The sequence below is a fragment of the Peromyscus eremicus genome, chromosome 20, assembly GCF_949786415.1.
Source record: "Peromyscus eremicus chromosome 20, PerEre_H2_v1, whole genome shotgun sequence".
NCBI classification, from domain to species: Eukaryota; Metazoa; Chordata; class Mammalia; order Rodentia; family Cricetidae; genus Peromyscus; species Peromyscus eremicus.
This window is the reverse complement of record NC_081436.1, coordinates 477,715-505,455: the sequence shown is the minus strand read 5'-3', so window position 1 is coordinate 505,455 and position 27,741 is coordinate 477,715. Positions and strand designations below refer to the sequence as shown.

At 45.1% G+C, this 27,741-nt stretch overlaps 2 protein-coding genes across 2 annotated transcripts; one reads left to right on the top strand and one right to left on the bottom strand.

Moving 5' to 3' along the window:
- Positions 1 to 460: 460 nt before the first annotated feature.
- On the bottom strand, positions 461 to 774 carry LOC131897090 (large ribosomal subunit protein eL43-like). Its single transcript, XM_059247975.1, is given in 2 exon segments — positions 461 to 570; positions 573 to 774. Coding segments are annotated over 2 exon segments (312 nt in total).
- A 3,341-nt stretch (positions 775 to 4,115) lies between these two features.
- Positions 4,116 to 27,741, top strand: Copz1 (COPI coat complex subunit zeta 1). The gene is made up of 9 exons (XM_059247709.1): positions 4,116 to 4,206; positions 18,549 to 18,617; positions 20,303 to 20,384; positions 20,970 to 21,061; positions 23,459 to 23,514; positions 24,947 to 25,024; positions 25,180 to 25,231; positions 26,410 to 26,448; positions 27,226 to 27,741. The coding sequence occupies exons 1-9, from the start codon at positions 4,189 to 4,191 to the stop codon at positions 27,271 to 27,273; spliced, it is 534 nt and encodes a 177-aa protein (XP_059103692.1). The 5' UTR covers positions 4,116 to 4,188; the 3' UTR covers positions 27,274 to 27,741.

Below are 27,741 nucleotides of genomic sequence, written 5' to 3'. Positions count from 1 at the left end.
AGGGGATCTGATGTCCTTTTCTGGCCTCTTCAGGCACTGGGCATGCAAAGGATGCACAGACATACTGTCTTAGTTAGGGTTACTATTGCTGCAGTAAAACACCATAACCAAAAAGCAAGTTGGGGAGGAAAGGGCTTATTTGGCTTACACCTCCACATTGATATTCATCATCAAAGCAAGTCAGGACAGGAACTCAAACAGGGCAGGAACCTGGAGGCAGGAGCTGATGCAGAGGCCATGGAGGGGAGCTGCTTTCTGGCTTGCTCAGCATGACTTGCTTAGCCTATATTCTTATAGAACCCAGGACCACCAGCCCAGGGATGGCCCCACCCACAATGAACTGGATCCTCACCCATCAATCACTAATTAAGAAAATGCCTTACAGCTGGACCTTATAGAGGCACATTCTCTCTTCTCTCTGTCACATAAATTAACCCATTTATTGCAGACTAGGCAAGTCTCAAATGGCAGCACATCTATGGTCTTTCAGTTCCTCCAGTCTTGTGATGGCAGACTTGACTGTGACAGAAGCTGTAGCTCTAAGCCACTGTTTTCATCCAGGAACAGAGAGTGCCAGATGCCAAGAGCTTGTCTCTTCATCTTGGTCTTTCCACAGAAGAAGCAAGTGTACTTGGCATGCTGGGTGATTTCAATTTTCTTCACTATTTTCTGGAGGGAAGGACCAGAGCAGGTCCCATATTTCCCAATGATCACGACTTTCTTGGTGCATTTTAGCCATGTCGCTGGAACCAGCAATTTCTCAGGTTCTCTCATTTTAGATAACCCTAGCTTGTGTCAAGTTGACATAAGACTAGCATACCTTCAGGCAAAACATCCATATAACAACAACATTAATAATAATAAAATAAAAATAACAATACAAGAATAGTGTAGTTGGTTTTTTTTTACTTTTGAGGGCCTGCCACCCAACTCCCAAATAAATACATGGAGACTTATTTTTACTTATGAATGCCTAGTCTTAGTTTAGCTTGTTTCTAGCCAGCTTTTCTAACTTAAATTATCCCATTTTGTAGGCAGAGTTTCTCTGTGTCCCTGCCAGTGCTCCCCAAATAACCACACAGAGATGTAATATTAATTACAAATGCTTGGCCAATAGCTTTGGCTGGTTTCTTTTTTCTTTTTTCTTTTTTTTCTTTCTTTTTTTTTTTTTTTTTTTTTTTTGGTTTTTTGAGACAGGGTATCTCTCTGTATTGTTTTGATATCTGTCCTGGATCTCACTCTGTAGACCAGGCAGGCCTTGAACTCACAGAGATCCGCCTGCCTCTGCCTCCCGATTGCTGGGATTAAAGGCCTGAGCCACCACCACCCGGCTTGTTTCTTTTTGTTGTTGTTGAAGATTTATTTATTTATTATGTATACAGTGTTCTGTCTGCATGTATGTCTGCATGCCAGAAGAGGGCACCAGATCTCATTATGGATGGTTGTGAGCCACCATGTGGTTGCTGGGAATTGAACTCAGGACCTTTGGAAGAACACTAATGTTCTTAACTGCTGGGCCATCTCTCCAGACCACTTAGGCTTGTTTTTTAGTTAGCTCTTATAACTTAAATTAACCCATTTCTATTAATCTGTGTGCTGCCTGGAGGCTTGTTTACCTTATGTACGTACTTCTCATCCTGCTCACTCTGTGTCTCATGTCGTCTCCTCAGACCCTGAGCTTCTACTCCCAGCATTCTCTCCATCCCCCAAATCCTGCCTAGCCTTCTGCCAATCAGCTTTTTATTAACAATGAGAGCAACACATCTTCACAGTGTACAGAAGCATTATTCCACAGCACAGTTTCTCTCTCTTTTTTTTTTTTTTTCTTTTTTTGGTTTTTCGAGACAGGGTTTCTCTGTGTAGCTTTGCCCCTTTTCCTGGAACTCACTTGGTAGCCCAGGCTGGCCTCGAACTCACAGAGATCCGCCTGGCTCTGCCTCCCGAGTGCTGGGATTAAAGGCGTGTGCCACCACCGCCCGGCCACAGTTTCTCTTTAACTACGTTTTGCCTCTGGGCTTTTTACCTTTCTTTATTCTGTATTATCTTTCTTTCCTTCTCACTTGGTGGCTGGGAGGCTGACCCCTGGCACCCTCCTCTCCTCCTTTTCTTGCTCCTCGCTCTTCCCTAAAATTCTCCTATTTATTCTCTCTGCCAGCCAGCACCACCTATTTCTCTCTCCTGCCTAGTTATTGGTTATTCAACTCTTTATTAGATTAATCAGGTATTTTTAGGCACACAAAATAACACAGCTTTACCGAGTTAAACAAATGCAATATAAAAGAATGCAACACATCTTTGCATTATTAAACAAATATTCTACAACAGGATAGTGTTCAGATTAGATAACTGTCCATCAGTAGAAAAGGCCAAACCTAGCTGAATGTGAAGGTATGATGACACACAACTGTAATCCCAATACTTGGGAGGCATAGGCAGGTGAAATTCTGTCAGTCAGGGATACTTAGTGAGACCCTATTGAAGAAAACAAAACAAAACAACCTCCCCCCCCCACACACACACACAAACCTGCCAAATTTTCATCTTGTCTAGATTTGAGCCTTGTCAAGAGAGATCACCAGAAAAAGCATTACTTTCATTCTTGGAATTAACTATGTAATTTGTTTTATAATGAATTTTTTCTCAGTTCTGTTCTGAAAGTATAAGAAAAAGTCGGTTAAGTTTGAATTCATGTTTAGAAAGTTTCTAGAGAAAGATTTCAAAGGGTAGTGGTTTTGGATTTTTCTAGGAGCTGGGAACTGAGGCATGGGGGAACCAAACTTCTACAAAACCTTTCCCTATTGTGAAATCCTGTCAGTCACTCTCTCACTCTTTCACTCCCTCAGAGAGAGCACACACACATATATATATGGGGGGGGGGGGGTGCGCGCGCGCGCACCCATATATACCTGAGAATTGTACCAAGGTCTTCTGGAAGAGAGGGGCCAATGTTCTTTTTTTTTTTTTGGTTTTTCGAAACAGGGTTACTCTGTGTAACTTTGGAGCCTGTCCTGTAACTCACTCTGTAGACCAGGCTGGCCTCAAACTCACAGAGATCCGCCTGGCTCTGCCTCCCGAGTGCTGGGATTAAAGGCGTGCGCCACACCACCTCCTGGCTACGGCCAGGGTTCTTAACCACTTACTACTGTGTAGTTCTGTCTGGCCTGGAACTCTTTATGTAAATAAGGCTGTCCTCAAACTCAAAGATCTGTCTGCCTGGGATTAAAGGTGGTGTCACCATGCCCAACCACAAACCTCCTTTACTCAGAATATACCATTCTGATTCCTTTCTGCCTTGGTCCTTGTTCTTTCAATTCTCTCTGGTTTCCAATGCCCTAATATCCTATTTCTCATTAAGCCAAAGGTTAAAAAAAAAAAAAAAAGTGTAGTGGGAATTATAAATGCAATCCCATCCTCCACCTGCAAGCCGAAAATGGGCGGCAGATTCCCTGGAGCTGAGAGCTGGGAACTGAACTCAGGTCTTCCACAAGAAGAGTATGAGCTCCTAACTATTGAGCCGTTTTTCCAGTTCCCAGAAATTAAAAAAAAAAAATGTATATTACATTAAAATATTTATTTATTGGATATGTGTGCGTGTGACACGGTGCACACCCTGGGGATATAATTCTGGACACCTTGACTTTCTAGTTAATCTCTGGTTATAGCTGGTTAGCTCTAAGGGCGAACTCTCTGTGAGGTTGTTGGAATGACCCAAGCGAACTACAGCAGCTGTGGATATCCCGCAGGACCTAATGGGGGCGCTAGAAATCCGGATTCGGGCAGGACTCTTCTGCAAGGCCCATGCTAAGGGCTAGAGAGACATAGCACCCCCTACAGCGAGTGCGGATTAGAGGCTGGCGAGATCACGTGGTCTCCTCCTACCAATCGCAAAGTAACACTCGCTTCCTCCGTTCCCCATGGAAACAACTCCGCCCCAATGACCCTCCCTCCCCTTCTGTGGTGAGGTTTTGGCCTTTCATTGAATATTCCGGGTGACAATCAAATACCCGCTCCTTCTAGCTGGACAGTTCGCTTCCGTAACACGAGCGACTACGCTGACTGGTCAGTGAGCGACGCCTGTCATAGCCTTACCCAATGTTGCTTTTCTGGGGCGGGACCGAGTGAAGACTCGGAGCCAATCAGCGGTGACGCCGCTTGTGCGCCTCCACGTCGGCATCAGCTGCGGTCAAGATGGAGGCACTGATCTTGGTAGGAGCTGGAGGGCCGGTGGCGCCGCGGTGGTGTCCGGAGGGTCCGGGAGGCGGGGTTTAGCAGCTGGGGCCGGGAGAGGGGAGTTCAGGCAGGCCTCGGGGGCCGAACCTCCCTCTGTCCGAGGAGTGCGAGTGTGGCCTACATGGGACCTAAAGCTGCGGTTCCGAGTAGAAAGCCTTTCCGGGAAGAGAGCAGAGTCCTTAGGACAGTTCTGAGTGTGCTGGCTGGGGGTCCTTGAGGTTCTCCCGGATGGTTAGCATGGTGGATCACACCTGCTTGAATTTCCCCACACCATCATATTCCCCCCAAGTTGCAACAACAGAATAGACGTGTTTTGTCACCCTCAGGTACTCCTTGTGGTCAGAATTCGATTATCTGTTGGTAATTCTATGTCACGTTCCTCGTGTTTTCGATTTCTTGTTAATTCTTAGTATGTAATTCTGTCATGATTGAGAATCAGCACTCCATCCAAGTTCTGGAACACCTAGTAGAGCTAGTATAGATTCTGGAATATTTTCCCTGACTCCTTATTCTGCCCTCCTTTTTCCTCCTCCTTCAGACTTTAGGAACTCATACTGTAGGGTCCGTTGTCAGATTTGTTCCTCTGGTTACATGAGAGTTATAGTGGCTACAGGAGTGCACTATCTCTCTTGTCCGTTGATCCTTTCTGCTTGTTTAAACAAAACACTACCACGTTAGAACAGGACCAGGGCATTGCTTTCCAGTGCACTAGTGGGCAGTTTGGAGATGTGTGAGTCTGCCTGTCTGTCTGTGTGTTAGTGTAGGAATTTAACTTCCAACTTCTTTCCTTGGGTTGGATTCCAGGGTTGTTTCCAGAGTCTTCCTTGGCTCCTGTTTTCCTTTAGATTCCTTATATGTATACATGTCAAACCCTGTCAGTAAAAGAGAAACAAGTTTACCTTCTCTCTTTTTTAAAAGAAGAAAAAAAAGCGCGCGCACACACACACACACACACACACACACACACACACACAAATATATAGCTTCTTTTTTCTGTTTTTTGAGATAGGGTCTCTCTCCCTCCCTCCCTCCCTCCCTCCCTGGAGCCCCAGCTGTCCTGGAACTTACTATGTAGACCAGGTTGGCCTCAAATTCAGAGATTTGCTTACCTCTACCTCACAAGCTCTGGGATTAAAGGTATGTGCCACCACGACAACTTGTTTTAGTTTTTTGAGTGAGGGTTTGTAGGTCATACTGGAATCAACTTTTCCACATAGCCAAGGCAGACCACCATGCCTACCTGGCATTTATGTGGGGATTTGAACTCTGATTTTCATATTTGTATGGCAAGCACTTTAACTACTGACCCATCTGTCTATACCTTCTTACTTCCCTTCTTTCAAATGTCAGAGAATTTATTCTCATGAGTTGGGCAAGTTGGAGCAAAATGCTCACTATCTTTGAGTAGTTTCAAGTACTTACTGTACTAGTCAGTTAACAAATTTTTCAAATCTGATAATATATGTGGATAAAGTCTGTGGAATTGGTTTCCTTGGACGTTTTTAACCTTTTTAGTCAGGTGTGGTGGCTCACACCTATAACCCCAGCTCTCAGGAGGCTGAGGCCATATTGCTGCTAGTTTGAGGCCAGCCTGGGCTACAGAGTAAGATCTTGTCTTGTAAAACAAAAATTAGCCGGATGGTGATGGCGAGTGCATGACTTTAATGCCAGCACTCTGGAGGCAGAGTTTGAGGCTAGCCTGGTCTACAGTGAGTTCTGGAGTAGCTAGGACTGTTACATATAGAAACCCTGTTTCGAAAAACAAAACAAACAACACCCAAAATTAATTTAGTGGAATCAGCTTAAAGAATCAGGAAGGTGCCGGGCAGTGGTGGTGCATGCCTTTAATCTCAGCGCTCAGGAGGCAGAGGCAGGTGGATCTCTGAGTTCAAGTCTTGCCTAGACTACAGAGCAAGTTCCAGGACAGCCAGGGCTACCCCGTCTTGAAAACCAAAATAAACAAACAAAAGAGTGAGGAAGGTGATAATTGAGCATCCCTTTTACCATTGGCTCTGTTGGACTGGGTGTAGTGTAAGAGCACATGGTCTAGCTGGCTTTAAAGGCCCTCTACTTGGCCCCTAGCCCTGGGAGGATTGAAGTCATGCAGGGTAATCTCTGTCATTTCTCTTCCTCCTCTGTCCCTCTTGTACTGTATGGTCTCTCTTAGCCAGCTTCTTCCTCATTCTTCCACTTCCAGCTGAACTGACCTGCTGCATGCAGGAACAGATCCTTGCTAACTTGCTTGGACACCCTTTACCTTTACTTTTAAAACTACACTGAGTCTTTGCCACTAGCGTACTTTTCAGTGAAGCAAAGTACCAAAACTCCATTCCATTTTGGTTTCTTTGTTCCCAGAACAAATCTCTGTTTTTTTGAGACAGTCTCATTATGTAGCCAGGGCCGGGCTTGAATATGTAATCTCCTATCCTCACCAAGTTTCTCTCTGATGTTTCTGTAGGTTCTTACACTTCTTCAGTGTACAGAATTTTCCTTCAGTGATCAGTTGTATAAAGTTTTTGTTGAAGATAAAATACCTACAGGTAGCTGGGGTTTGTAGCTCCTACCTTTATTACCAGCACTTGGGAGGCAGAGGCAAGTAGATCTCTGTGAGTTCAAGACTAGCCTGGTCTACACAAAGAAACCCTGTCTTGAAAAACCAAAAAGAAAGAAACAAACAAAAAAACCTAAAATCTTGTGTGTGTGTGTGTGTGTGTGTGTGTACGTGTGTACGTGTGTACGTGTGTACATATATATATACACCTTCTTCTGACCTTGGGCTTCAGGCATGCAGGTGATACACACATAAGCAGGCAAAAACAGCCATACACGTAAAATAAATCTTGAGGGGAAAAAAAAAAAAGCATTCTGGCCTTAGCTGGTAGTCGGATTTGTGTGATCTTCCTTCAGTCCTCTGTCTCTGGGTTTCCAGCCTGTCCTGGCCTTGGCCTCCTCTTCTGCTGTCTCTCCTTTTCTCAGTTGTTAGTGGAGAAGGATCTACAGGTCACCATTCTCCATTTATAATCTGGAATCTTAATAACTCACGCTTTCCTTTGGCCTTTGCTTTTTTCCACCCTCAAAGCTGAGTTACCATAGCAGTTCAGATCCTTAAAACCTTCCTACGTAGATTTTTTTTTTCCTCTTCCTATTTCCAGGTTTTAATTAAGACACTACTTTTCCAGTGTCTTACAGGTTAGACTTCAGTTCTATCCATTGTCTCCCCGTAATATTTTATCCTAAAACTGACAAAATTCTGATTTCCATGTCTCATTCAAATATCAGGCCATCTGAAGTGCACTAGAATGTACATGTATCTGGAGGAGGAAGCTGTGGGACACATCAGTGACTCAAAGGTTGATATTGTCTCCGTGGCCTTTGCTTCCTGAATCATCTTAATGGGGCTTTTGTTAAATTCCTTTGGCACTAACAGTAGAGGTACTTGCCCTAAATGCCCCCTCCCCCTGCTTTGGGCAAAGGTATCAATTACATTAAGCCCCCAAAGCACTCCCATCTCGTTCCTGGCAGTCCCCTGTGCCCCTCTCCCAGCTGTGTCCTCGCTGGTGTCTAGCCCCTCCATTTCGTTAGGAGAAGCAATCTCCTCGTTCCTGCGCTGTGGAGATATATTTCTCAGCCAGGGCTTGAGCAGTGCCAGCACTGCCCCCGGTGAGGTCCCTGGCAGCCATAAAAATTTTTATTGTGATTATGTTGGTGTCGGGGTGTCCATCTGGGTTATTGCACACCTAGTTTAATTGATTGAAGTTTAATTTATTGACACTTCAAATTAAATGATCAGAATAAACTGTGCTGTTACTCTGGCCGGCTTGTTTTAATGGTTGATTGCTGGAAGCAGACCTTGGCTTGAACTAAAACCCCCAAAGAGTAATTGACGCTGCTTCTAACTCTCCCCAAGTCTTGCCCTCCAAGAAGACCTCGTTATAGATTTCCGACATATTTATTTATATATTTTTTTCCCTCTCCCTTCACAGTGTTGGGAAAGAGTTGGTCCCTGGCAAGGTATAAATTATATCAAAGGTCTAGGGGAACCATCACATGGTCAGAACGGGAGGAGGAGGTCTCTACATAAAGAAAACCAGACCCTGGAGAAGCCAGGTCCTCCCTGGGAGGCAGATTGAGAGTGCAGTGGCCTAGCTATGTGTGGGAGCCTCGAGGCAGGTTAGGCTCTTTCTCGTCTGCGTTCTTGCTGCTGTTTCTTATTCCAGTATTATGACTTGGCTTGATATTGAAGAGTGTTGTCAGAAAAAGAGGAGCTAGAGGGTCAGTAAGGGTGGAACAGGTGTCATCAGTGTTTGTGCAGCCACTTATGCTGGAGTAACAGAAGGAATACAGCTGATGAATATGCCCTGGGAGGCTAAATCCATGTGCACGGTGAGATGCCAGTGTTGTGAGGGCCCTCCACATCTGTCTCTTGTAGTTTGGGCCAGAGTGGTTTTCTCTCACAGCAGACTGTTAGGTTTCTTCTGTCCTTAGACTGCCTGGCTTCTGTCACTTTCATTTCTTCAGGAAATCCTTTTGTGTAACTTAATTCATGTGCTGCAGATAAAAGCTTATGTTGGTGCTGGGGATGTAGTTCAATTGGTAGAGTTAAGCTTACCTAGCATCCTGTAATTGGGCATGGCTGTACACATCTGTAATCTTTTTTTTTTTTTTTTTTTTTGGTTTTTCGAGACAGGGTTTCTCTGTGTAGCTTTGCGCCTTTTCCTGGAACTCACTTGGTAGCCCAGGCTGGCCTCGAACTCACAGAGATCCGCCTGGCTCTGCCTCCCGAGTGCTGGGATTAAAGGCGTGCGCCACCACCGCCCGGCCCACATCTGTAATCTTAATACTCCATAGATGGAAACAGGGAGATCAGAAAGTCAAGGTCATCTTCAGCTACCAGTCTGGAATATATGAGACCCACCCCCACCCCCAAAATAAAGAAAAGAAAGTATCTTTTACTGTTTGTTTTTTTTTTCCCCCCTTCTTCCTCACAATCAGTATACATGACTCCCATTTGTACTCAATTGATCTGAATAAGTTCTATCAACCAGTTATCCTCAACTCCTTTGTGTGTGTATGTGTATGGGGGGTGAGGTCCTAAATATGTAGTCCAGGCTGTCATCAGTTTATGATCCTCTTGCCTCGTCTTCCTGCATGCAGGAATTATGGGTATGTGCCACCAAGCCTGGCTTCCATCTTTTCAGAGGCTGCTCATCTAGTTTTTAGCTCTTTTTCTCAGGAGCAGCTGGCAGAGGGCAGCAAGATTAATCATGATATAAACTATGGCCAAGGATGCACCAGAAATGGATCTGTAACTCCCAGCGCTAAGGAAGCTGAGGCAGAAGGACTCCTATCCAAGTCTAAGAGTTCGAGGCCAGGCTGAAAAGTGTAGTAAGATCCTGCCTTGAAAAAGAAGTGAAATTCACATTAAGAAATTAAGAGTTGGCTAGGTAGTGACGGTGCACGTTTTTAAACCCAGCACTCAGGAGGCAGAGGTAGGCGGATCTCTGAGAGTTCGAGGTCAGCCTGGTCTATAGAGAGAGTTCCAGGACAGCCAGGATAGTTAAACAGAGAAATCCTGTCTCAAAAAAAAAGAAAGAAAGAAAGAAAGAAGGAAAAGAAAAGAAAAGAAAAAGAAAAAAAGAAAAAGAAAGAAAGGAAGGAAGAAAAAAGAAAGAAATTAAGACTTTAGGGTCTCTGTCCAGTCAGGTGTTGGGTACATACCCATTTTTCTATTACTTGGGAGGCTTAACTGGAGGATTGCAAATTCCAGGCTATACACTGAGCCCTTGTCTTTTTTTTTTTTGTTTTGTTTTGTTTTGTTTTGTTTTTTTGGGTTTTTCGAGACAGGGTTTCTCTGTGTAGCTTTGCGCCTTTCCTGGAACTCGCTTTGGAGACCAGGCTGGCCTCGAACTCACAGAGATCCGCCTGCCTCTGCCTCCCGAGTGCTGGGATTAAAGGCGTGCACCACCACCGCCCGGCGAGCCCTTGTCTTAAAACAAAATATCCAAGGGCTAGGGATATAGTACAGTGATGTAATACTTGCCTAACATATGCTCAGCCTTAGGTTCCATCCATCGCTAGCACTGGAAAGAAAACAAAAGATGTCTCTAGCCTCATTTGATTTTTTTTTTTCCTTTACTGACTAATAATGTAAGTGTGGGCTTCTGAATTATCCAAATCAGGTGGTAAGATGTTCTGATGTAGCCCTCAGGCCTGGCTGAGGAGTGCATCTGATTTCAGCTTGCTCTGTTCACCTGGTTTTCAGCAGTACCACCTCATTTTTGCGAATCTTTTACCTTGGTAATGGCTGAAGAGTTAGGAATTGTGTGACCCCTGTGGAGAAAGTTCTTCTGCAGCTAGGTGTCCTAAGCTTTCAGAAAATACTAGGCGTCTGGAGAGATGACTTAGCACTTAAGAGCATTTGTTGCTTTTACAGAGAACCCAGGTGTGGTTTGCAGCACCTACAGTAGATCATAGCCTTCTCTAACTCCAGTGGTTACTCAGACATGTAAAATAAATCAGTCTTTTAAAAGACAAAAGCAAGGACCTGGTACTTTGCATTCCCAAAGAGCTTGAGGCTTGGTTAACTTGTCCAGTTTGGTCCCCAAAGCTGGCCATTGAAAACTAGAGGGTTATTCATAGTGCTGATCCTTATTCTCCCTGCAGGCTGTGTGAGATTCTTGGTCATACTAACTTATAAAGGCCACATATTTTTATTGACTGGTTGAAGGGAAATCACCCATTTTCTCAAATTTTCCTCTTCATATTCTTTTTTTCTTTTTGGCTTTTTTGAACAGGGTCTCACTATGTAGTTATGGCTGGCCTGGAACTCACTATGTAGACTAAGCTGTCTCAAATTTTCAGAGATCAGCCTACCCCTGCCACCTGAGCGTTGGGACTAAAGACACATTCCACCACCGGGCGGTGGTGGCTCATGCCTTTAATCCCAGCACTCGGGAGGCAGAGCCAGGCGGATCTCTGTGAGTTCGAGGCCAGCCTGGGCTACCAAGTGAGTTCCAGGAAAGGCGCAAAGCTACGCAGAGAAACCCTGTCTCGAAAAACAAAAAACAAAAAACAAAAAACAAAACAAAACAAAACAAAAAAAAAGACACATTCCACCAAACCAGGCTCTTCGAAAAATCTTATCTTCAGAGGAAAAATCATTTAATTCTAAAGCTAGTCTATGAACTTCTTGAAGTCATAACTGTGTGGTGTGTTTATTTATTTATTTATTTTTGGATGGAAACAAAGGCCATAGACTTATCAGCTTATCACAAGGGTCTGCTGTAATTTAAAAAAAAAAAAAAAAAATAGAGGCATTAACCTTAGCTTATCTAGGTCCAGCTTTTCACTTCTTTGAGGAAGCTGAGTCTCAGAGAAGGAGGGGGGGCGGGGAGCTTGAGTTAATGTCTCATCCAGAATTTAGACTTCAGCTCCTCTAATTGGCAGAAGTTTTGTCCCATGCCTGTGCTTTCCATGTTTCCTATCAGTATGGGCTGGGAAGATGTGTGTGTGTGTGTGTGTGTGTGTGTGTGTGTGTGTGTGTGTGTGTGTATATGTATGTGCGCTCGCGCGTAGGAGGCCAGAAGCTAACCTCAGGTGCCATTCCTCCTCAGCAGCTGTCTACCTGGTTGTTACTATTTTTGATTTGACAAGGCTGGCTGTCTGGTAAACCCAAGGGATCCTCTCATCTTTGCCACTCAGTGCTGGGATTGACAGTGCAGACGGTGCATGTGATTAAATGCACTTGGGTTTTTGTTTTTTTTCCCCCTCGATTTATTTATTTATTTATTATGTATGCAGTGTTCTGCTTGCGTGTATCCCTTCAGGCCAGAAGGGGGAGCCAAATCTCATTACAGATGGTTGTGAGCCACCATGTGGTTGCTGGGAATTCAACTCTGGACCTCTGGAAGAACAGCTAGTGCTCCTAACATCTGAGCCATCTCTCCAGCCCGCACTTGGATTTTTTTTTTTTTTTTTTTTTATGGCTCCTAGGGCTCAAGCTCATGTCCTCATGCTAACATGACAAGTATCTTCACCAACTGAGCCATCACCCCAGATCTTGTGTTTTGTTACTTTATTTTATTATTTTTTAGGCAGACACTTGTGAACTTGTTATAGCTGATGATCTTGAGCTTGTGATGTGGTCATCCTATCTCTACCTCTTGAGTGGCACTAGGATTACAGACTGTGGTACCGTGTCTGGTTTTATGTAACACTGGGGCTTGAACCCAGGGCTTCATGTGTGCTGGGCAAGCACTACAACTGAGCTATAGTCTCAGTTCCTAGGAAGATTCTTCTTTTTGTTGTTGCTGTTATTTTTTGTTTTTTTTCAGACAGGGTTTCTCTGTGTAGCTTGGCTGTCCTGGAACTAACTCAGTAGACCAGGCTGGCCTTGAACTCACAGAGATTGGCCTGCCTCTGCCTCCTGAGTAGTGGGACTGAAGGTGTGCTCTACCACTGCCCAGCTTTGTTACAGTTTTAAATTGGTTAGGTCCATTACTAAGCCAAGGCACCCCCCTTTTGCTATGGCCCCAAGAATATCTTTCTAACAAGGGAACCCAGAACTTTCCAAGAATCTCAACCAGATTTTTTTTTTTTTTTTTTTTTTTTTTTTTTCTTTCTTGGTTTTTTGAGACAGGGTTTCTCTGTGTAGCTTTGCGCCTTTTCTGGGACTCATTTGGTAGTCCAGGCTGGCCTCGAACTCACAGAGATCCGCCTGGCTCTGCCTCCCAAGTGCTGGGATTAAAGGCGTGCGCCACCACTGCCCGGCTCAACCAGATTTTTTTAAAAATTTTTATTTTATTTTATATGTACAAGTGTTTATTCTTCATGCATATATGATCACCATGTGCATGCTATACCTTCAGAGGCCAGAAGAGGGTGTCAGAACCCCCTGGAACTGGGAGCTGAGACCTGAACCTAGGTCCTCTGCAAGAGTGCAGTAAATGGCCGGGCGGTGGTGGCGCACGCCTTTAATCCCAGCACTCGGGAGGCAGAGCCAGGCGGATCTCTGTGAGTTCGAGGCCAGCCTGGGCTACAGAGTGAGTTCCAGGAAAGGCGCAAAGCTACACAGAGAAACCCTGTCTCGAAAAACCAAAAAAAAAAAAAAAAAAAAAAAAGAGTGCAGTAAATGATCTTAACCTCTGAGCTGTCCCTTGTTGATTCATAGGTCTTTTGGTTTTGTCACCTAAGTGAATCAAATAGTTAGTCATAGTTTTAAATTTAAAATATTCTGTTTCTCTGCTCTACACATTGTTCTTCCAAGCTTTTTGGTGTCAATACAATGATCTTACCCAAGTATTCCCTCACTGTTACTGTATATGTTGTCAATAGACTTAATTCCATAGTTGTTTGTTGTTTGTACTTGTTTTGAGACAAGGTCATTTGTCCCAGCCTGTGCTAGAATTTGCTCAGTAGCTGAGGATGACCTTGAACTTCTGATCCTTCTGTTTCTACCACCTGTATTCCAGGGCTACAGGCATGTGCCAGCCACTACTGTCAGCTTTCCGTGTTTTCTTTTCTGAACCCATTTCTATTAGTTCTACTTAAAATACAAAATACACACAAATAGAGTTTGGTGGGTTTTTGTTCTTGAGTTTGTTTTGTTTTTTTTTGCTTGTTTTGATTTGTGTGTGAATTAAACACAAGATCTCTTGAGGTCTCATACCTTAGGCAGACATTCTGCCCAAATAGCTTGGGCCCCAAACCACTGCCTTGCTAGCACCATTTGCCTGGGCTATAATCATGAGGAAGCTGCAAGTCAGCAAGAAGGCCCACAGAGGGCAGCACTTGGAAGGACTCTTCTCCCTCTAATCCTCCTCCCATTGTGGGTAGTGGGGCTCCGAGACATGATATTTTCACCAGGCTCCAAGAGTCCCTAATTGAGATCAGAGAGCTATTTGCAGCAGTCTAGTTTCATTTAGCATTTCAGCTGTCCTGAGGATGAGGACAGCTTTCTAGTTTTCTTGATAATAAAAGCAGACATGAAAATCTATCCTTGCTACTCCTCCTCCCTCAAGCCAATCTCCCTATCCATCATTTCCAGGCACTATTAGCATTTGAGGTGAAGTTCTGTTATACACTCAGGCTGTGGCTCTGAAAGTCAGTGCATCACAGAACTTTGTCTCGAAAGCTTTCTAGCAGCTGCCCATTTGGGAAGTGAGAGGGAAGAATAGATCTTTTCAGTCCTTTGAATATGGTCCTAAGATTGTAGAGTCTTTTTCAAGAGTCAGCATTAGCCTAGTCCATTGTCCAGGAATCATTTCTTAGTATCTGGGAGTTATTTATAAATGTGCCCTTTGCAAAACTTAGAGGGAAATTACATTATCAGTAATGGCTTCTGGAGCCTTTAAACTGGCTGGTTTTATGACATGAAAGGAACTCTCAGGCTTCCCCACTCCTGAGAGATGAAGGCCATAGGGTGAGGAGGGCCCAGCCAGAGTTAGGAGGTGGCGGGAGAAGTAAGAGCCAGCTCCACTAAGCAGAGTGATGCTTTCAAGTGGCATTCCTCCTCCTGCCTGAGCCCTCAGCTTTCCTTGTTGTGGCTCTTCCTCTGCAAATCTGAAATGGTCAGACTTTTGCCCTGCCTTCCCTCTGTTCCCAGAACATTAGTGCCTGAAAGCTGGTCTCTCCTTCCTTACCCTGTCTTTTGTCATACCCAAGAATACTCTGTGCTTCTGCTTTGAGGTTTCTTTGATCATATCTTCTAGGAAGCCAGTGAAAAGAGCCAGGAGCAGAACCCTGGGCTATGTTTCTCAGTTGTCAGGATGCCTGTTTAGGTGCTTAGACAGTGTTGGCCACAAGAACATTGGCTCTCCTACTTGGCAGATGGCCATTAAGGATTTTGGCATGCGCTGGGGTGGGGGAGTGTGCTCCCATTTCTTCCTGGAGTGCCAGACTCTGGCTGCAAGAACCGTCACTAATGCCAGATTAAGGTCCAGTTTCAGCTTGTGGGCAGCTAGCCCTCTATGGTTGCTGTGAGTGTGGATGGAGGGGTATAACCATTTCCTTTTATTGGGACTTTTTGTCCATTAAAGAAACTCATTCCCATTGAGGGCTCGATTTTGGTACTTGAGAAACCAAGTTATATAGAACAGAGTCTGCTCTGTGTGCTGGTCTTTCTGTGTGGAGCTGGGAGTTAGAAAAGCAACTTCTGTTTGTGGCTTTTTAGACTAGACTCCGAAGACTTCCCTCTGTCAGTCAGCACAGTTCCCCAGTTGCAGAGGAGGTGCTCTTGTCCGTTATTCCAGGGAGCAGTGTATCTAGGGTGGGCAGTTTTAAGTGTGTCAGAGAAGGTGGGTTGGTGATAATATCACCCCAAAATAGTCTCACTACAAAATCCACTTAACTGTAAAATCCAGTTCTAGCACATCATCACACTAAGAAATTTCTTTTTAAACTTTATTCTCAATTTTGAACAAATACTGAGAGTTCAGGATGTGCCAGGAATTGCTATGGATACTTGAGATGAACAAACCCCAGAGGTTGATAAACGTTTTGTTTTGTTTGTTTCTTTTTTCCTTTTGAGACATGGCCTCATCAAAAATTACCATCCTTAAGAATTCAAGTCTGGCCAAGCGGTGATGGCACATGCCTTTAATCCCAACACTTGGGAGGCAGAGGCAGGTGGATCTCTGAGTTCAAGGGCAGCCTGGTCTACAGAGCGAGTTCCAGGACAGCTAGGGCTGTTACACAGAGAAACTCTGTCTCAAAAAAACAAAAAAACAAAAACAAAAACAACAACAACAACAAAAAAAAAGTTGGGAAAACAAAGCTTACATTTCTTAGATCATTTTCTTTCTTTTGATTTTTCAAGATGGGTTTCTCTGTGTAACAGCCCTGGCTGTCCTGGAACTCACACTGTAGACCAGAGCTGGCCTCAAACCCAGAGATCTGCCTGCCTCTGCCTTCCGAGTTCTGGGACTAAAGGTGTGTGCCACCACTGCCAGGCTCTTATCCCCTTTTCTTTTTCTTTTCTTTTCTTTTAATTTATTTTATTCTTATGTACATTAGTGTTTGTCTGCATGTATGTCTGTGTGATGGTGTTAGATCTTGGAGTTACAGACAGTTGTTAGCTGCCATGTGGATGCTGGGAATTGAACCCTGGTCCTCTGGAAGAACAGTCAGTGCTCTTAACTGCTGAGCCATCTCTCCAGCCCTCTTATCCCATTTTCAAAAGACTGGGTTAGTGAGCTGTAGGGAGAGGTTAGCAGTTAAGAGTACTGGCTTCTGCTGGGCAGTGGTAGCACATATCTTTAATCACAACAACTTCAGAGGCAGAGGCAGGCGAATCTCTGAGTTTGAGGCCAGCCTGGTCTACATAGAGAGTTCCAGGACAGCCAGGGCTACACAGAGAAACAGCACACTGGCTTTTAAACTGGGTGGTATGGTAGTACACACCTCAAATCCAGCACTGGAGAGGCAAGGGCAGGCAGATCTCTGTAAATTCAAGGACAGCCTTGTGTACAGAATGAGTTCCAGGACAGCCAGAGCTACGTAGTAAGATACTGTCTCAAAAGTCACTGGCTTCTCTTCTAAAGGACCAGGGTTCAATTCCTAGCACCCACAAGGCATTTGTAATCCCAGTTTTAGGACCTCTTCTGGCCTCCAAGGGCACCAGCCATACAAATGGTGCACAAACATACATGTAGACAAAACACCCATACACATAAAATAATAATGTAAGTGATGGTACTTAGGAGGTAGAGGCAGATGAATCTTGTGGGTTCGAGGCCAGCCTGGGCTACATATTGAGAGACCCTATCTCAAATAACAGTAATAATAAAATAAATAGAAGTTAGGAAAGCCTGGGTTAATCCCCAGTTCTCTTGAGCTAGGGTTGCTTCTCTACATGGAGTCCCCTCCTGGAGCCTCACTTTACCTCTCTCTGTGGGCTGCAGTTTCTGGATCCTTTGCAGTGACTCTTTTTTTTTCCCTTTCTTTCTTTCTTTCTTTTTAAATTTTTATTATTTTATTTTATTTTCTATTATCAGCTTGATACAGTACAAATTCTTATTCTAATAGTGAAATGTTTCACTGAAGCTTGCCCAGTGATTGAGTAAAACCAAAACTTATTATAAGCCACAGTCATCCTAGGGTCTGCCCTGCTATGTCACCTCCCTGCCAGTGACTCTTTCTTATGCCTCGTGTCTTTGTTAAGCATATGTTTTGAAGATGGGTGAGTTTCCTAAGACCAGAAAAGCAAAGCAGACAGTCTTGCCTTGGCACAAGAAGTAGCAGAAAGTAGTATTTATTGGTGAGATCATCAAATAATGTGAGCAACAGAGGCCTTCTGTATATAACGCCAACTTCTCTCACTTTTCCCTTCTGAAAGTTATGAGGGTAGAGAACACCAGACTTAGTAAAACAGCTTTTCCTAAGTTATCTGTTTGCAATTGAAGAAAGGTGTTAAGTATAACTATTACAGCTGAGGCTGTGATGCCTTTGTGAGCCAATGTCAGCAATTCTGTTTTATTCTGGGATTTGTTCTGTTTTGTAGGGGAGTGGCTAGAGATTAATCCCAGGACTCCCTGCATACTAAACATGCACTGTAGCACTGAGCCCCACCCCTAAGCCCTTAGTTCCATTGGTAGTGAAAGAAAACTCCCGGACCCAGAACTTCTCAAATATTTTTCTGTTTGCCACACTTAAGATTCAGGTTGATTCTTATCCTAGCAGATTAAGTGATAATGGTTCATATATAGTAGAGGAAGGGTTTCATATGTGAGTTTTTGGATGGTGTCTGTCTTGGGGCACTGGTGTGTGTTTATGTGCTCAAGCATTCACGTGTGTGTGTGTGTGTGTGTGTGTGTGTGTGTGTGTGTGTGTGTACACAATGCTTTCCTTCTCTTCTGTGTTTGGACAGCTTAGAGTGGCTTGCTTTAAGCCTCTGCTTTGGGATTACAGTGACTTCTAAGTACACAGCCTTCTTTCAAATTGAGTAGTGTTCATTCATTAGCATGGTCACATTCCATGCCCACCTGTATCCAGGAGGCCAGGGAGGATGGGTGATTTGGAAAATGACTTGGCCTTAGGACCTGGAAATAGCAGCATGACCTACCTGATGAAGGCCTATGAGTCTGAGACTGTTTCTCTGAGCTGCTTTGGAGCCCTTTATCGAAACCTTCCTCCCTCAGTTCAGTTCGTCCTCCACTTGGTTATTCTCAGGGGGAGTATTAGACCTAACCTTGCTGCAGTAGGGGACACACACAGACCCCTGTGTGACTCTTTGCAGCCCAGTGGGACCAAGGAAGAAAGGTATTAGGCTTGTTAGTAGTGGGAGAGTCCTCAAAACTGAAGGTGTGTTCATGTTTCTTCAGGAGCCCTCCCTGTACACTGTCAAGGCCATCCTGATTCTGGACAATGATGGAGACCGACTCTTTGCTAAGGTGAGATTTCCTTTCATATTAATTTAGGAGCAGGACAGAGACATTGGAGATTTAAATGTTGGGATTGGCCCTACTAACTCAAATTCTTCAGGAATATGCTGATTTTGAGAATTCTTCATCCTAACTTGACTACTCCAGATAAATCCAAGTTGGCAATCTTCTCTTCCTTAGAGTGCTTTCTTTCTGCTGTGCTCAGACCTTCAACTTCCTCTCTCATTCTCATCAGAGCAGGGAAGAACTTTAGAACCTTAGTTCCAAAACAAAACACTATATCAGTTTTAGAAGCTGCCTGTCTGTGTCTGTTCCATCTGTCCTGACTGTCCCTTCTGCCCCTCTGTCCCTGTCTCTCTTACCTTATCACTCAGCCTGAGTTTTTCCAGGGAGTCAGTCTTCCAGTTTCTGACTTATAGCCCTAGGTTTGTGGTCTTCACCAAGCTGCATGCCCCAGTGAGGTGTTACTAACTTTGGATGGATTGAGAGGAGAAAGGACACCCCTCTCCTTCATTCTCCCCTCCTGTAGAAATATCTTCTGTCCCTGGTGTATTAACTCTGGGTGAGCAGAGCATAAATCACTCAGCAGGTGGAGATTAGTTAGAATTCACCAGCTGTTCCTCCCTGTAATTGGATGTAACTATGCAGGACACCTTTGGAAACAGTTATCCAGTTACTAAATGCCAGACCTGTCATAGGTCTTCAGCTGACTGCGACGGATTAGCCCCTAAAGAGCAGGCGATTTAGCAGCCCTCATCTCCACCCCCTTGCTAAGAGTGCTTGGGAGTGGGCTCAGTGAAGCGCTCGACTGCCCCCTTCTCTCAGCTGGCAGGAAGAGCCAAAATGTACAGGAGAACAGGGCAGAGACTTGCCTTGCTGTGGAAGAGATTTGAATGGCCTTTCTCCACTGCTCAGTAAAAGAGTGGTCTTCCAGCCATGCTGTGGTGCCCCACAACTTTGATCCTAACACTTGGGCACTCAGGAGGCAGAGGCTGGCAGACCTCTGAGTTCAAGGCCACCCTGATCTACAAAGTGAGTTCTAGGACAGCCAGAGCTACACAGAGAAACCCTGTCTGAAAAAACACCCCTCCCCCCCCAAAAAAAAAAGGGACTGGTCTTCCTGCAGTGAGGGGCGTCTGAGGAAGCATCTCTGCATCTAATGTTGCTTATTTCTCCAGCACTGTCCCTGACAAGGGCAGCTCCTAGGAAGCATTGGTGGAAGTGTCCTTAGGACAGTTGGTAGGTCTCTGCCTTCAGAGTCTTAGAAATGGCATGTAGGACTGTAGGATTGATTACAGCACAGCCCTTTCCTTTTTTTTTTTTTTTTTCAACATTTATTTCTCTTTTTTTGTGGGTGTATGTGTGTGTGCTTGTTAGAGAAGGCCAGAGAACAACTTTCAGAAGTTGGCGCTCTCCTTCTACCTTGTGGGTTCTAGAGATCAAACTCAGGTTGTGAGGCTTGGCAGCAAGCACTTTCTTTTCTCTCTTACTTTCTTCTTTTTCCCTTTTTTCTTCCTTCCTTCCATCACTCACTCCCATTCCCTGCCTCGGTAGTCTTTTCTTTTCTATCTTAGTATTCCTCTCCCACCCCATGCCTTGAAGGAGAGATATACAAGAACCCAGAGTAGAACCGTCTAATCATTCTGGGCTCACAGCTATGATGACCCAGCCCTGTCTCCTTTCCCTCCGACTAGTACTATGACGACACCTACCCCAGTGTCAAGGAGCAAAAGGCCTTTGAGAAGAACATTTTCAACAAGACCCATCGGACAGATAGTAGGTCATTCTCCTTCACTATTCCCTGTGTTGGGGGGAACCATGGGAAGGGGGTGTCAGCAGAACTGCAGAAAAAGATAAAATGACTCGGCCTCCTCTTTCTTTTTTCCTCCTCCCCTCATATAATAAACTCTTCAGAAATGTAATGGGGAGGTGAGTGTACCTCACACGGGAATACCGTGCTGGAAGCTTGGCTGTTAGCTACCTGTCTAGTCCCTGGATTTATGAGCCTCACTTGACAAATTTAACTGCAGCTCTGCTCATTGTACCGCAGCCATTAGGGCAGGTAAATGGAAGCTGGTAAAGGTGACCGCTCTGCATTTTACCTCCAAAGGATCGCTGGTATCCTGCCTCATACACCGGGAGGGGAGTAAGTGCAGGGGTGGGGGAGGGCCAGAGAGTGTACATTGAGACTCCTGGAGTTCCTGTGTCCCTTCTGTCACCCCCCAAACAATGGATGGCTTTAGTGCTTGGGGTCACTACAGTTGGCCTTTCCTTGGCCCACATAGCTGTCCCCAGGAATTCATGAGAAGCCTGTTCTGCCTCCTCTTCTCTCACCGTTCGGTTTCTGCTTTCTTCCCCAAGGTGAAATTGCCCTGTTGGAAGGGCTGACAGTGGTCTATAAAAGTAGCATCGATCTCTATTTCTATGTGATTGGCAGCTCCTATGAAAATGAGGTGAGAATCCCTGCACATTTGCTACCTCTGATGTCATTTCTGAAACCATAGATGGGACACAGCCATGGGTTTTGGGCTTTGTAGAGCCACATTCCTCTGACGTCTGGCAAGGTCGTAAAGAAGTCCTTTAGAGATCCCTGTCAGGTTTACAAAATGGCCCAGCCAAAGAATCAGAAAGGAAGTTTTCCCCAGGTCTTTTTTTTTAAGGGCAGGATCTTACTATGTAACACAGGCTGTTTTCAAATTACATCCATTTTCCAGGTGCTGGGATTACAGGCATGAGTCACCATATCCAATTAGAATGTTTTTGGTATCCTTTCCTACACAGTGGTGTTTTAGATTTTGTTTGTTTGGTTTTGAGACGGTGTCACACTGTAGCTCAGGCTGGTTTCACACTCACAGCAATCCTCCTGTCTTAGCCTCTCCAATGCTGAGATTACAGATATGAGTCAGTATGCCAAGTTCCCACAGTGTTGTTTAAAGGTAGATTTCTGAGGTGTGGTCAAGGGCGTGTGTACTCTAGATCATGGTGAAGCCATACAGTATGAAGGGGTCACTGATGAAGTCTCACAGTGTAAGTGGGGCTGTGAGTGTAATCCTAACCTTCCTGTATGCAGGAAAAACTGTTTCTTTCAGGTAGTAGTAACTTCTGGGAGAGTAGACAGGTAAATAAGCCACCAGATAATTTTCTATCACAGTTAAGAGATTGAGAGACCAGGTCCTGCTGAGCTCTTACTGCTGTGCATGTGCTCTGTGAAGTACATTGTTTAAGCTTGGCAGCACTTCTGTGGGTTGGAGGCATTACTGTTTTTGTTTTGCCAACAAGGAATCCAAACCACAAAGAACCATATAAAATTACTTGTATTTGGCTTTTGTCAAACTACAAAAGTGGCTGTTTCATGAAACTCAGCCCATTAATTCTCTCAGGGTAACACATGTAGAGTCAGTCAGCTGAGATTCAAACCTAGTTCTGACTCAAGGACCCAAGCTGGGGCTGGAGATGCAGCTTAACTAAGTGAAATGTGTGCTTAGCAAATTTGAAGTCTTGGATTTGATCCCTAGTACCATTTTTAAAAAGGATCTCAGGGTTGGGGGCGGGGCGCTGAAGAGATGGCTTAACAGTTAAGAACATTGGCTGCTCTTCCAGAGGTCCTGAGTTCAATTCCCAGCAACCACATGGTGGCTCACAACCATCTATAATAGGATCTGATGCTCTCTTCTGGCATGCAGGTATACATGCAGAGCAGTACTCATACATAAAATATGAATAAGTAAATAACTTTTTTAAAAAGACCTTCTGCCACCTTCCTCTGGCCTCAGCTTTTGCTTGGTTGATGATTTCTCTCTTTACTAATCCATCAGGTAGCTTGGTAAAGACATAGAAGTAGGGGCTGGAGATGGCTCAGCTGTTAAGAGCACTGGCTATTGTTCAGAGCACTTGGGTCTGATTCCCAGCACCCACATGGTAGCTCACAAACTGTCAATGACTCCAGTCCCAGGGGATCCAATGCCTTCTTCTGGCCTTTTTGGGCACTTCATACATGTGATACACAGATTTAGATGCAGACAGATATGCACATACATTAAATAAATTAGCCAAGTTTTAAAGAGACATAGAGGCAGAAAGGCATGGCAGTGCACACTTGTTATCCCAGCACTTGGGAAGTATAGTCAGGAATTCAGGATCATCCTCAGTTATATAGCTAGTTGAAGACCAACCTAAGCAACGTGAGACACTACCACAAAACAACAACAACAACAACAACAACAACAACAACACAGCTGGAGAGACTGCCAAGTGCTAGATTGCTTGCTGTTCTCTCAGTGTACTTGAGTTTGGTTCCCTGCATCCGTGTTGGGCAGCTCACAACCCTCTGTAACTCCTGCTCCAGGGGGATCCAATGTCCTCTTCTGGCCTCTGTGGGTACCTGTACACATGTGGCACACACACACAAATAAAAATAAACCTTTAATTAATAAAAAGCAAACACTCAGAGGACTAAGATACATTGAGGACTGTGTCAACTTTAAAAAACAAAACAAAACAAAACAAAAAAAAAAACCTCCACTTAGCTGGACGGTGCTAGAGCATATCTTTAATCCCAGCAGGCAGGCAGATCTCTGTAAGTTAGAGTCCAGCTTGGTCTACAGAGCTAGTTCCAGGACAGCCAAGACTATACAAAGAAACCCTATCTCAGAAAAAAGAAAGAAAGAAAAGAAAAGAAACCACTTGTGGAATTGTTTAGCAGAATTAACTTCTCCAAGAAACTAGAGTCCTTCATGTTATGTCTCTGGGCATTTGTGAAAGCCTGTGCATTGGCTGAGGAATAAAGTGGAGGGTTTTGCTCTGGGTTATCAGTTTTAGGGCCTTGAACCTTCTGTCTCCTTTCTCAACAGTTGATGCTTATGGCTGTTCTGAATTGCCTCTTTGACTCCTTGAGCCAGATGCTGAGGTGAGCCGACATTCTCCGTTTAAATTTGGAAAATAAAGTACTTATCCCTCAGGGCCAGGAATTTGTGGGAAATCAGAGTCACACCAGGGAGTTAGTTCAGTGTAAGAAGCTGGGCTTGCTATTTGTGGGTAACTCACTGAGGTGGGTAGTGGAGAGCGTGGTCCTCATATGGAATAATTCTCTTACTAAGGGATGAAGGAGAGTCCCTACTAAGGATGAATACTCTGAGCCTTTTCTGTCCCTCCTTTGGCTGTACTAATGATTGAAGCCAAGGGTAGGCAGCTGTTCTACTACCGAGCTACTCACCCACACCTTTTATTGTGTTTTTCTTTTAAGACAAGGTCTTACTAAGCTGTTTTAGAACTCTGTAACCCAGGCAGCCCTTGATTGTGTAATCCCCTGCTTCAGCCTCCAGAGTAGTTGAGAGTACAGACATGCACCATGGCGGTCTGTGTCCACTCTGTCGTGTCCAGTGACTCTGACAGTACTCTGAGCCCCCAGGTGCTTTCCTAGGCTTTGTCCTCTGCAGTTGAAGGTGGGGAAGGACAAGGGAAGTGTCCCAGGTGAAACATCCTTACCTTGGGAATGGAGGAAGCATTACTCATTTTCCATTACTAGCCTTTATAGTCTTCCCTTGTACATAGAATGGGCCCACTGTGCTCTTTGCTCTCTTTACCTCCCCAGTAGTCCTCTGTTCCCGTGCACATGAGCAAGAGAAAACATAATATACTTTCTCTGAAAACATTCAAGGCTCTGAACTTTACCCACTGCAGCTCCTAAGTGAACGCACTTTAGAAATCCATCCAGAGTAGAACAGCAGGCACTCTCAGCCCACAAACCAGCAGGCCAAAGGCTCAGGTTTCCTCAGGAAGGGGGATGATTTATTTCCCAGCCAGGTGAATGAATAGACTTCATTTCGGGTAATCTAGAGAAAAGAGTCATACTGACGGATGTGACAGCACATGCACAAACCACTGGATCTATGGCTGGTGGATGCAGCCCCAGACTGTTCCTAGCACCTCCTTGGCCTTTGTTTTAGGGCTTGAACAGACCTGGGGGGAGGCGGGAGAAGCAGAGAGACTTCAGAAGTTTGTCAGAGCTTGAGTGCAGATAGGATTTGCATTCCACCCCTCCCACCTTCCACCATCATCAACTCCAGATTGTAAGCTGTATTTTTTGTTGTTGTTGTTTGTTTATTTTACAAGCAACTTCACTAGCAGCAACACTCTGGATAATCAGCCTAGAAGTCAGAAGTTGGCTATTTGAAAGCCTTTCTTGACATTCTGATCACTATAGCTCAAGGGCTCTTTACCTTACTCACTTCTTAGTGTGGGACGACAGTTATTGGCCTAGCTTAGGATCTCCTATTCAGACAGTGGCCCAGGATTCCTTTCACACACAACCTGATTTTTCTCTTCTTTTGGGGATTCAGGAAAAATGTAGAAAAGCGAGCTCTGTTGGAGAATATGGAGGGGCTCTTCTTGGCTGTGGATGAAATTGTAGATGGAGGGTGAGTTTTCTGCCCTGTCTGGATTTGGAGTGGGGAGGGGAGGTTGCTTCCCCTGTTCCAAGTCAAGTGGGCTGACCAGCCAGTGATCCTGACCTCACAGTAAATTGGTCCTTTGGGACAGGACAAGCGAGCAATGATCTTCTTTGTATTTGTAGGGTGATCCTAGAGAGCGACCCCCAGCAAGTGGTACACCGGGTGGCTTTGAGGGTAAGCAGGAATGTGCAACGCCCATCTCTCCACAGGTCCTCCCAAGCCAGTCCTGCTGAGTGTAGCTGAGGGTCCGGCTCATAAATACATCCTATCTTCTCCTATCCTCTCACATGCATGGCTCCTCCTCCTGGCCTTTCCATCTCAGTGTACCAGAGAAGCAGAGGAACTTGTTTATGTTTCTAATGTGGCATCTAGAATTTTATATGGTCTTTGCACAGAATGGGCACTTTAATGTAAACATATTGAATGAACAAAGAAGAAAAGAAACCTTAATTTCATGGTTCTGAAACTATAAAGGAACTTGAGGTTGGCTTGTTGCTTCTTTGAGAATGGATCCAGTCATCAGAGGCATTGGAGTGTCTTTCCTGCCTTAGTCTGATGGAACTCTCAGGAAGTACTTATTTACCAGCACCTCAACCCTCCTTGGTGCTAGTGACACCAGAAAGGGGGTCTTTGAGTTACTTGTGGGAAGCTTTGTGTTTGCTCAGGGATATGACAGTGAGTGTAGAGAATCCACCTGTAAATTGTATGGTGCAAAGCTGTCTGAACAGAGCAGCGCTTCCAGTTCCCAGAATGTCCCAGCTCTGACCTCCACAGAGTGAAGGCTGCCAGTGCTGGGTAATGGGAAGTCTTCTCCCTTAACTGCCGTGGGCTCCATTTGCATAGTTTAATCTTCTCCTCTAACATATGTCTCTATGTGGCAAGAGAGAGGGTCCCCCCCCCAACTAGCTCCCCCCTTCCCCTTCTCAGGCTGCTGTTGCAGCAGTTTATTTCTTCAAATTAACATGCCGTCGTTACCCATCAGGCCTTGCGGGATCCATTAAACTACCCCTGGCTCCCTCCATCCCCCGCCCCATATTGATATTCAGGGAAGGTCTTCTCTGACTAGGGAATCAGGTCCCCCACCCCAGAGTTGAGGGAGGTAAGGATCAGATATCCTGCTGATTACTTGGAATGAAATAAATCTTTTAAGAAGTCGACTATCCTGCCTTTAAGTGGGGGATGGATAAAAATGACCCTTTTGTGTTCACAGTCCCTCTGGCCAAGTAAAAAAATTGTGGCTCCGTCTTTGGAAGAAGAAGCTGAGAAGTTTAGGGCATTTGCCTTTGCTTCATTTTAAAGGAACACTTATTCCTCTATCAGGCTGCAGTCTAAGTGCTTATCTCTGTGTACAGGGTGAAGACGTCCCCCTTACAGAGCAGACCGTGTCTCAGGTATGACTGTCTTCATTCCTCTTCTCCATGTGGACAGGGTTACTACAGAGACTAACAGGAACCCCCAACCTGCCAAGTCTGGATTGAGACCTCACACTCAGTGAGGTTCCCTGGCTCCCTCTTATTCCAGAGCACTGAGACTCATTGAACAGTGTCCTCGGCCCCACTCATCTCCTTTCACTGAGATCATGACTGTCAGCCTTGTTCTCTGTACCCTTCAAACCTTTCCTGCCAGATACCTCAGTCAGTGATTTATTCCCCAGCAGAGGCTTGCCTTAAGCAGATGGTCTGTGTGCCTGTGAGCACACACTCCTCTTTCTCTTATTATTCAAATGAGGGCTGAGCTGGAATTGCATATTCTGGAATGTGCAGGCTTTGCAGATCCATCCTTCTACCTTGACTGCAGATGGACTGTCTACCTGACCTGGGGGTCTGCAAGGGAGTGGTTCTGGGTTTGCCCAGTAGGAATCCTTACCATCTGGATGTGTAAATCCCCTCTTTATAACTGTGTCCAATAACCCCCAGCTTTTTTTTTTCTTTCCTCCCAGGTATACCTCTTCTCTCTTCATCCCCCCAGTGGATTTGAATTCGGGGGGAATTTCCCAAACTGACAATCCTCTAGGGCTTTAGAGAGCTTCCTCCTATTCTTCCACCCTTGGGATTTTCTATCCCCAGTTCTTCTAAGGAGAGGGAAGGCAAGTGTGGGGAAGGAGAGCCTCAGCCTGCTCACACCCTGTGGCTTGCAAACCCTCCTCAGTGCTGCCTTTGTCTCTGCAGGTGCTGCAGTCAGCAAAAGAACAGATCAAGTGGTCCCTCCTTCGGTGAAGATATTCCATGCCCAGTTCCTTGCCCCTCAAAACCCCACATCTGCTGTGACTTCTTATCCAGGCCCCCAACAGATGCTCTTAGGGTCATCGTGGAGAATCACAATGGACCCTTGCATCTCTATCCTTTCTGGGGTTGTCCCCCTCTTCCTTCCCTCTCAAGGGCAGATTTGAATGAGGCAGAGGAAACACCCTCTTCTTACTACACTGGTCCTCCACCCCCACATTCTCTCCTTGGTTTCTTGGCCCTTTTCTATGGCTGTACTTCAGATCAAAGCAGGAGAAAGAATGTGCTGAGTGTTTTCCTCCCTGTGCCTTAAAGGCCCTCATCCCAGCAGCCCGTAAGTCCAGCACAGGGGAGGACTGCTTCCTTTAGCACAAGTGGGTGTGGAATGTCAGGGCTGTGCATCTTTGCCTCAGCAGCTTCTCCCCTCCCTGCCGCCCTGTCCTCTGCCTTGGAAGAGATTGG